Genomic DNA, 11440 nt, shown 5'->3' with positions numbered 1-11440 from the left:
AAACTCTTTAAGTTCAACGTTAACGATGCTATTGCGTTGACATAAAGTGTTTTTATGAAATTTTATAGGGATTTATGAAGCCATTTGCCATATCTTTAATTCAATTCACTTTTTTTTTTTTCATTTTCAAGCCCCTGGCTATAACTACTTGAAACTAAAGGGACCATATTGATCAAAATTTCAAACATTAGGAACTAAAAATGTAAAGTCAAAATAAAAAAAAATTTGGAGAATAAATTTATTTTGGCTAAAGCATTCGGAATCAGTTTGATACACAAGTCAAACATTGAGTAACAAAACCGCGTTTCTCCCTTTGGAAAAATTTGAGTAGCAGACTAGCAGTCATAGAAAGATTTAAAAATTCCCAAAATATGAATTATATAGATGGGTGTGGCCTGTGGGTAGGGAAGGCCACTTGCAAAAATAAATGGGAAACTTTTGACCATGGCCCATGGAGACTATTGAATTGTCCGTTGCACTCTGGAAAGCATTATTGGAAGAGACAGCATCACAAAAAGCAGCAATAAGGTACCTTCCTTCCTTTTTCTATTGATCATTTGCCGCTGTCAAGTGACTCAAGTCTTGAGAAATTTGATTGTGCATCATGGCAGAGAGTGTTGTAGGTTTTTTGATTAAACAGCTCTCAACCTTGCTTTCCCAAGAGATCACACTTTTGGGGGGGCTTAAATCAGATGTTCAATTCATCAAAGATGAACTCGGGAGCATAAAGACTTTCCTCAAAGAAGCTGAAGCAAAGGAAGACAATGATTCTCAACTCCAAGAATGGCTAAAGCAGGTTCGAGAAGTTGCTTATGATACAGAGGATGTTCTCGATGATTTTACCTTCCGCTTTGCTCGTGGCTACAAGGATGGATTCTGTGGTAAGGTTGGAAAGATCTATAACTCAATAAAGAATTTGAAAGCTCGCCATCAAATTTCTTTGGAGATAAAAGACATCAAGGGCAGAGTTGGAGAGATTTCAGCAAGGCATCAGAGGTACCAGTTCCTATATGGTACTCAAGAAAGAGGCTTCAGCACTTCTCGTCAGGTGAATGCTGATTTTGATATTCGTTCTCAATCACTCCTCATTGAAGAAGCTCGACTTGTTGGGATTGATAAGCCAAAAGCAGAGCTCATCTCAAAAATCCTTGATGACCATTCCCAATTGAAAGTAGTTTCGGTTGTGGGAATGGGGGGACTCGGGAAGACTACCCTGGTGAAAAAAGTCTACGATGACGCTGCAGTGAAGAAACAATTTCAGAGCCATGCCTGGATAACTGTTTCTCAAAATTTTCAGTTGAATGACATCATCAAGAACCTGATCCAACAGTTGTTCAATGAAATCAGACAGCTGGTCCCTCGCCGAGTGGAATCCATGGATGTTCTTATGCTGAGTGAATTTGTCAAAGACTTCCTCCAGGAAAAAAGGTACATTCTTGTCCTTGATGATGTGTGGAGTATAGATGCCTGGGAAGCTATCAAATGTGTATTGCCTGACTGTAATATCACTAGTCGTGTTGTATTGACAACACGAATAGCTGATGTAGCTTCTGCGTCCTGTTTAGGATCACTTGACTTCATCTATAAGATGAAACCTCTTACTGATAAAGAGTCTTGGACTCTGTTTTGCAATAGAACATTTCAGAGCAATGACTGTCCTCCAAATCTAGAAGAAGTTGCTAAAAAAATATTGAAAAAATGTGAGGGCCTACCACTTGCAATTGTTGCAGTAGGTGGTGTTTTGGCTCTTAAGGACAAGGAAAAGACAGATGAATGGGAGATGATTCTTCATGATTTTGGTGGCGAGGCAGATGGCAGTGGTAAGCTTGACAGAATCAAAAGGGTACTCTTACTTAGCTACAATGATTTGCCTCACTATCTTAAAATCTGTCTATTATATCTAAGCATCTACCCTGAAGATTATCCAATTGATGTGGATGATATAATTCTGAAATGGATTGCACTAGGATTTGTAGAAGAGAAAGAAAGAATAACATCCACTGATATTGCTATGAGATATATGAAAGAACTCATCAACAGAAGCTTAATCCAAGTTAAATCCTCATTTGCCGAAGGCAGATTGGTTACATGTGGTCTTCATGATTTTCTGCGTGAAATCATTGTTTCAAAATCTAAAGAGCAGGACTTCACGACTGTAGCCACCAGATATTACACAAGAGGGCCTAAAAATGTTCGACACCTAGCAATCCACAACTTCACTGATGATCCACAAGAATTTAGTAGCTTAAAGTGTCTTCGGTCTGTGGTAATATTTGGGTATGAAGATCCTCTCACAACCACATTTTTATCCGAGTTCTTAAGTGGTGATCCCAAGTTGCTAAAGGTGTTGGATTTGCATGGAGCTGAATTGGACAGCATTCCAAAGCAAGTCTTCAAACTATTTCATCTCAGGTATCTTAATCTTGCAAGAACTGGAGTTAAAATTATTCCCAAATCTATTGGGAAGCTTCAGAACCTTGAAGCTATAAATCTGGAAGGAACCAATGTAACAGAGTTGCCTGTGGAAATTCTAAATCTACGAAAACTCCGTTCTCTTAGCTTTGGCGGATGGGGAGATTATTCAAATGAGTATGCAATTTGGGGCTGTAAATGTCCATTTGGAATTGGAAAGCTTATTTGCTTGGAAAATCTGACTAATATAGAAGCAGATAGTGATACAATAGTAAGGGAGATTGGAAAGCTCATACAGCTGCGGCGATTATCCATTACAAAGCTGAGAAGAGATGGACAGGAGTTGCTCTCCTCCCTCTTGAGGTTGACCAACCTTCGAGAGTTGGTCATCTCTTGTATTAAAGAAGATGAAACCCTTGATCTCCAACATTCCGTCTTTCCAAAACATGAATTCCTCATACGTCTGAAATTGAAGGGCCGTTTAGAGAGAGTACCGCAATGGGTGACATCACTTCAATCCTTGAGAACCTTAATGTTGTTTAACAGTAGGTTGAGAGAAGATGAGAATATAACAGGCTCCCTCGGACATTTGCCCAATCTGGTATTACTTACTCTCTATTGTGCTTATGAAGGGGAGACATTATGTTTCAAGGTTGGAGGATTTCGAAAACTCCAGCGCTTAGAGCTAATGCAATTGAAAAGGCTGAAATGGGTGACAGTGGAAGAGGAATCAATGCCTAGTCTCAAAAATCTGCAATTAATTGGTTGTAAACTGATGCAGGAGTTACCTTCGGGCATCCAAACCTTGACCGGACTTCAATTTCTCGGGTTCTTTGATATGTCTGATGAGCTAATGCACAAAGTACAGAATTTGGATAAACAAAGTGCAGATTATCAGATAATTTCTCAAATCCCCGAAGTTTGCACTGGTTACTGGATTAGCGATCGGTGGGAACCGAAGTTCCTCTAAGAGGAGAAGTTAAAAGACAACTCTTGCAGTTCTCAGCGCTATCTCTTCAAAGTACGCTTACTAGCTTTCCCTTCTGTTTCATTGAGTTCTCGTTTGCCTTTTCCCTTCTACTGCTTGTCATATTTGTATCAAATCATATCATGAAATATCAATAATCAACATCAATCCTCAAAAGTGTACATATATATATATATATATATATATATATATTTAGATTTTCTTTTCAAAGTTACCTCCATCAAACATGTTCTGGTTTGGTAAGAAATAGAGGAGAGTGCCTACTAAAGTGAAAAGAAGGCAGTCTTCACTAAGTTAATCCTGAAGTGTACGAAGCATAAAAGATGAAGTTAGTGAAATTAGTGAAGCTTCGATAACACCTTTCAATGTCCAAACTTGAAGGTTCAGTTGCATCTTTTTTTCCTTCTAAATTCTCAATTTGTATGTATATTTTTCTCAAATGCATGCCTGTAGAATATATATATATATGATTTTATTCTTGAGCTGGTTTTTCTCAATTGTGAATTTGCAAATGAAACAATTTTTCAGAAGCTAAGGGCGATTTTGCCCTGGTCTCAACCTTAACCAGAGATTAATGTGCCATTAGTCAATAAACAGGTTTGGTAAGCACATGCAAGTGCCTTCAGTCCCCAGAATAGAAACATATCTAATGCCAGAAATTACCTGACTGATAGCATCCACAGAAAACATGCAAAATGATATCACAAAACACTGTCCAAACTCATTCACAACTTATTTCCTTTCTATTGAAGTGAAATTACAGCCACCTTACTCAAAAGGAAATTATAATACGTTACTTGCATTTTTTAACTTTCTTTGACTTGTACTCATGCATAGGTTTCCTCTGTCACCCAAAAAGTTGCAATCAAGAAACATAATAAAAAAAATAAGACAATTGACTTGAAAAGAGAAATATGGAAAAAAAAACGAAACACGAGAAGGGGAAAAAATTGATGAAAACAAATAAGACCGTTAGCTTGTTGTTTTCTTTTTTTTTTTTTTTTTCAGCTATACATACTTGTTCTATCGCTTCTGCAAAACAACCAACCACGCTTGTGATCCTGAACTTGTAATGTGTAAACTCTGTTTCATCATGATATGAAATGCCGGGATGTTTTCCTAAATTGAATTTGAATCCTCGATTTTGGAAGTGAATAACTCTAAGCAACTCTTTGTGATTTTCAATAAGCGCTGAGCTAAAACTTGCCATTAATTATAGGTCACAACAGAAAGTTGGAGGTTCAGACATCAAAACTTGCCATTAATTATATATCAGAAAGTTGGAGCTAAAACTTGCCATTAATTATATATCACAACTTGACATTGTTGCGATGAACACAGCTTGGAATGGAACCTGTTTCAATCCATGCGATTCAGATACAAACTGATGTAGGAAGAGTACAGGATTTGGATTTGGATGGGCAAAGTGAAGATAAACATATAGTTAATTTCTCATATTCTTGAAGTATGCATTGCATGTTGGCAAATGATCTCAATGGGCTAGCCGTGCTTCCTTATATTATGAAGTCTCTCACCATATATAGATACACATCCTCATATGCTTATTCTTGTCATCTACTTTTGGCAGAGGAAATACCACAGCAACAGGGTCATAAAGAAATTAACATGCTCCCCTAGCTTGACTTCAAAGTCTCTCATCTAGTTCCTCGTTGGCAAAAAAAACCAACTTTTAGTATACTAACCAGAAAAAAGAAGTAAAGATGCTTTAGTACATACAGTATGGTTGGTTTGGAAGTCCTTTAGTATACTAAACAACAACTGATCAAACATCCAAGGACCACTACATATGCACATCTGCTTCAGGTTGAGGGAAGTACTACAGCACCAGGGTCAATATAGAAATGAACATGCTCCCCTAGCTCGAGTTCAAGACTTCCATCTAGTTCAATGTTGGCAACAAAACCAGATTCCCATATCTCCTTCGCATAAGAAGTACAATCTTCCTTCTTTCCCTCCCAAGGAGGGGAAGGGGGACACTCCTCCTCGTCGATTGGTCAAGTGGTGAACACACTCAATGTGGTGGTTTTTTCCCCCACAGTCACGAGCCAAAGGTTAGCAAACTTATTTGAGCCAATTCACAGTAAGGGCATTGGACTATGACCATACTCTTGAGGAGGGAAATAATGGTCAGGCAACCCTTTTGACTTTACTACAGAACGGAGCAGGTCATTCAAATAAACTCCTGTCAAATACGTGATAGGCAAAAACACTGACGCCAAAAGTTGTGAACAAGTAATTCCCTTCCACACACAAGGGATAATAATGAACCAATCGCGATCCTCAACAAACCTTGAACACTTTTGTCAATTTCCGCGTCAAAACACACGATAACAACTTGATCCCCAGCACCGATACGAAACAGGATGTAGCACTGAGGATCAAATTTTTGTTCCAAGGGAGGGAGAGAGAGATCCTTCAACAGGAGGTTCACCAAAAGGAAATTTACAGCTCAAGAGGATGCCATTGGGATTAGTTAGATTACAGATCCAAATACTCCCCCCATGGATCGTCTACCTCATTCCATTCCATAAGGACATAGATTTTGCTACCACTGATTGCTTGGTGAGTGGGCAAAAATCTGCATGCAATCATGGGAGGAACTTTGAACCACCTGTTCGCAGGCTTGGAGGTGTTGTTGAAGTAAACCGTGTGATCCTCTTCATTGTCAGGCTTCATGACATAATTAGATCCATCTTCAGTAAGGTGGAAATACAATCCTCCCAAGCCATAAATCAGGGATCTACAGGAACCAAAAGTTACCCCTAAGCTAAAAGCCAGCATTTGCTGCTCGAGTTTCCAAGCACGGATTTTACCACCACCAGCAGCCTGTGATAAGTTGACTACATGCCAAACCGATTCAAGTTCTCTGCCAAACTGACTACAGACCAAAATTGGGACATAGTTTAAGTTCCTTGTTTTTGGGTTTTATCTTTTAATCCTCTCTGAATAGAGGAAACACGATCATATTTTGTTTGATATTCAAGTTAATTAATGAGCAATATGTCCTCTATCTTAGTGCATTTTGAAACTTATTTTTTAAACATGATTTCTGTAACTTTGATAATCAAGCCCTAGGGAGGAATTTCAGGTAGTTATGCATGGTAATTTGCACTGTCTGTAGGAGCATGTGCATAACCTAAAATACCAGAGTTAAACTATCACTAGGTTCTCCAAAGTCATTGGCTACATCTTTCCTCTCCATACTATTGCCAGGTTCCTCCTCTGTACTTACAGATATTCTCCTCTTAGCTGACATATTCGCATCCAAACTTTCAAAACCTTCAGCATTTAGACTACTGAAAAGTATATTTTACCATATAACTGGTCAACATCTCACAGAACATAAACATGATATGACTTGAATTAACTTATTTAGTTTTACATACACAACAAGACGTAAGAAAATGTACTGCAGTTACAGGTGACAGGACACTAAGCTGATTTCTACACTTTACACTCACTAGATGCAAGCAGGCTTTCCCATTGAGATGGTTCATACATATGAAATTCAATGAATCCAATCAGACCCCCCCCCCCCCCCCCCCCCAAAAAAAAGATGGTGAAGAAATATCATTCATGCTGATTCTGCACAAGTTTGGATGCATGAGTATCTAAAAATCACAAGCTATTGTCTTAAAGAACTACAATTCATTTAACTGCAATTTCACTGCTAACAATTATGTCAGAATTGCTCCCAAACTCGCATTCTAGCCCTGGACCATCTGTTGTACAACCAATTTCTGATTATTCTTGTCCTAACTGTCACGCTTTTAACCAATATTTCATAAATTAATACAGCAATCAAGATGGAACCTGATTAGAGAAAAAAGTTCTAATGAAAGATGCACTCTTCTAAGATCACAAGTGCCAAAAATCAATCAGATTTTGTACAAATTAATGAAAAAAAACCGTAAAGAACGATGATATATCAGCACGAGCTAGACCAGACTCCAGTTCTCCTCCAGTTTTCATGAGAAAACCATTTACATAGAATAGCCATGCATAAAAAATTTACCAATGAATAACTTTAACTCCTTCATGGATGGTCTAAAATACCTGGGTGTCTAACTGCGGGTATGGTGGAACATGCAGTAGGTATATGTACTGGACTTCAGCCCCAGGGACCAGAATATCTTATGGCAGGAACTTGAGGCGACTAATCGCAACATTTCAATTAAGAACCCTTCCATCAAAGTCAATGTATGAGCCCATGGTCTCAAACAATGACTGAAGTGCCCTCCACTGTCAGTTTACCCAGTACCCATAGCACATAAAAACCCATAAGCTACTAATGCACCATAAATTTTAAGCCTACTGAAATATGTAGAACTTAAACTTCTAATAAATAACTCGAGATCCTAAAAGGGGTACCCATTTTTCGAAGTGGGTAAACTCAATCTTCGGCCAAGTTCCCAAGAATATTTCAATCTAATATTCCCTTAAACTCTTTATTGGTTGCATCAATTGTGAATAGTGGTGGCATTCATAAGGAAAAGAACAGAATGCATACATGTATCAATGTATCAAAATCAGTTTGAAGACCTAAGAAAACATTCAGTACACATAGCTTTTATAAAAACTCCATGAAGTAAAAAGAATAGAATCTTGCAAGGAACAGATGCACACCTCTCCATTCTCCAAGTTGGTTCACTCTTTGTCTCCCTTTTGCTACACACAAAAATGATATAGGCTTTGGAGGGGACTTCAAATATGACTGATACTCATTCATTTCTTTCACATGGTGATAAGCTGCGGCAGTGCTTGGCTTCTGGTGTAAATATATCCAGAAACAATTCATAAAAGTTGTCTGCCACAAGTTTTTAAACAAACTCTAAATTGTCCTCCTATTATTTGGTTCCTTATAGCCCTAGAAGAGTGCAACATCTCATGCTTATATAAGTTCCTTTAAGTGTGGCCAAAAGACCATTATCCAATGCTGCTGCAACAAAGAATGCCTTTCTATTTTTAAAAGCAAAAATGATGCTTACATATCTATTTCTTAAGACCTTATGCTACATGATTGGCAATCAGGTATATAATTCACGCATGCAATCTTCGAAGTGGGTAAACTCAATCTTCGGCCAAGTTCCCAAGAATATTTCAATCTAATATTCCCTTAAACTCTTTATTGGTTGCATCAATTGTGAATAGTGGTGGCATTCATAAGGAAAAGAACAGAATGCATACATGTATCAATGTATCAAAATCAGTTTGAAGACCTAAGAAAACATTCAGTACACATAGCTTTTATAAAAACTCCATGAAGTAAAAAGAATAGAATCTTGCAAGGAACAGATGCACACCTCTCCATTCTCCAAGTTGGTTCACTCTTTGTCTCCCTTTTGCTACACACAAAAATGATATAGGCTTTGGAGGGGACTTCAAATATGACTGATACTCATTCATTTCTTTCACATGGTGATAAGCTGCGGCAGTGCTTGGCTTCTGGTGTAAATATATCCAGAAACAATTCATAAAAGTTGTCTGCCACAAGTTTTTAAACAAACTCTAAATTGTCCTCCTATTATTTGGTTCCTTATAGCCCTAGAAGAGTGCAACATCTCATGCTTATATAAGTTCCTTTAAGTGTGGCCAAAAGACCATTATCCAATGCTGCTGCAACAAAGAATGCCTTTCTATTTTTAAAAGCAAAAATGATGCTTACATATCTATTTCTTAAGACCTTATGCTACATGATTGGCAATCAGGTATATAATTCACGCATGCAATATCTGATGTCTAAAATGCCTTACAAATTCGGATTCATGGTCTTCTCCTCCCTAGAGAAATATAATCATACCCTTATTAAATTGCTTTTATATTTATAAATTTTTTTTCTTACAGTACCAAATATTGCATACCTTCTATATATTGTTTCTATTTTATTTTCAAAGAAAACAATGCAAAGCTTCCGAATAAGTAAGGTGAATTTTTCCTTAACCCGTATGAGATAAGTACTCGAGCTTAAGCTGACTATGTATCCATATGCCTCTTCAAATTCAAAGAAAATGGGAACTCATTCATATATACACACTTGAAAGCTATAGGTGATAAAGAAGTTAACCAGTGTTGCATTGTGGATGACGAATCATGTCATTTACTCAAGAAGGCACAGCAGACTTAAGCGGGGTCACTTGGTTGAACCAAGTGACAAATGACAGAGTGTGAGCAAAGCAAGGTGAATAAGACATGTAAACAAGGAATAAACCATATTAATCTGTGACCCAGCAATGCACTAATTACAAATAAATAGGTGAAGTGGAAGATCATAAGCAAAAAAATTTAAAGCTAGCTACTAGACTCAGATGTTAATAACCTATTGGCAGGATAATTGACATCTTATCCTTCTGTTTGTCCGCCAACTGAAATCTTAATCAAGTTTAGAACCCAAAAATGATAAACGTTTTTCCTCAACTAAGTTCAACAGATGGAAACAGTGTTGACTGCATTCTTTTGCCATTTTTCTCACAAATGAAGACCATTAGCATTACACTTCATTTCCATTCATTTATCACATTTAAAATGGAAAACAACCTTAGTTTCTTTGTTTTTTCCCCTTCCTTAATAGCTAATGCGTTTGAACAACAAAACATGCCTGCACCTACCTTCTGCATTGCTCACCCAGTTCTCCAAACTTCAGAGTTTTATCTATTATTAGTTGCCATCCCATTTGCTGTTTACTTATGCTTAATCATTCAAACATCTATTCCATAACATTGCTACTCTTCATCTTAAACCAAAACAATTACAGCTGCAAACACATTATACCGGTAATTCAAGCCGCTATGGTCTTATTCACCTACAAAAACCCCAAGTTCCCAACCTTGCCAAGAAATTAAGAATCCCACCGAACCAACTTCAGTAAACCAATTCAACTGTCCTGATTCTCAAGTCAGCATGAATTTTCTTTATGTCTAAAATTTCCTTATTTTGACATTATTCCCAAGAACTGACAAGAAACAAAACCAGCATAATTCGTTACCTCTTCTCCCTCTCTACATAAAAAAAGGAAGCATTTTTATCAATCACCACACTGCCCAGACTAACCCAAACAATCAAATTGAAAATTTTCAAAAACCCAGATGCAAATTACATTAAAAAAAAGGCGAATAAAGTACAAAAATAACAAAACAGGAGTAAAAAAGAACATAACTTGCTGCACAGAAGAGATGAGAAAAGAGGCCTTACTGACGGGGCAGGTGATGAGGAAGCCGGAGTGGGAATGATTGAGGAGAGAAGAAGGGGAGTTGTAATCAAACCGAGGAATGCTGCACCAGGACTTCAGCACCTGCTTGGTTTTCAGTTCCAATTTCACTGCTTCTTCTGCCAATTCTTTTGCTTTTTCTTCTGTTTTCGGTGTCCCGAGTTTTTCAGCCATTCTTTTCTGAGTCTATTAGCGTTTCAATTTCAGTATTATTGAGTTAGAACAGTAGTGTATCGTTACAGACGTCGTGAGCTAGTTTGAGAGGAAGGAAAGGAAAAGAAAAGAAAGGTTTCCTCGTACTGTGTAAGAACGAGTTTAGGACAAAGAAGATTTTTAAATTTCAACCGCAAGGGTGAGATTATTTTGGAAATATGAGAGTATTTGAAGTGTAATTAGAACATTGAGTACAAGTTATTATAGCTTTAATTTCACTATAATTACTTATATAATTTTTTAGACATTTAAGGTTAGGGGCATGTTTGGTATGTTATAATGTTTGGTGTCAAGTTGAGTATCAAATACAACTAAATTAAGCTTGTGTTTTGATAGAATTACATAAAAGCCCCTTTAATCATTTATTATACTAACATCCAAACCTTCCAATTTCCTGAAACCTTTCTCATCTGTTAAGGAATTAATTGGATGTTTACATAATTGGATTTTAATTACAATTAATTAACTTAATTATTATCTGAACAATTATTATCATATTTATGCCTCCATGTTTAGCCGATACCTTTTCTTCTTTTTCGGTTTCACCCATTTGGTTTTATTATGGCTATTAAATATTTGGTAGAATGCGTAGCTTTTCCTTT

The 11440-nt window shown here is 37.2% G+C and overlaps 1 protein-coding gene across 1 annotated transcript; it reads left to right on the top strand.

Moving 5' to 3' along the window:
* The first annotated feature begins 571 nt into the window (after positions 1 to 571).
* On the top strand, positions 572 to 3792 carry LOC113719521 (disease resistance protein RPM1-like). The gene has a single exon (XM_027244736.2). The coding sequence runs from the start codon at positions 605 to 607 to the stop codon at positions 3380 to 3382; it is 2778 nt and encodes a 925-aa protein (XP_027100537.1). The 5' UTR covers positions 572 to 604; the 3' UTR covers positions 3383 to 3792.
* Positions 3793 to 11440: the final 7648 nt, after the last annotated feature.

The sequence above is a fragment of the Coffea arabica genome, chromosome 11e (assembly GCF_036785885.1).
Source record: "Coffea arabica cultivar ET-39 chromosome 11e, Coffea Arabica ET-39 HiFi, whole genome shotgun sequence".
Taxonomy (NCBI): domain Eukaryota; kingdom Viridiplantae; phylum Streptophyta; class Magnoliopsida; order Gentianales; family Rubiaceae; genus Coffea; species Coffea arabica.
Note: the sequence above shows the minus strand (reverse complement) of the source record. Positions and strands in the feature narration are given on the sequence as shown.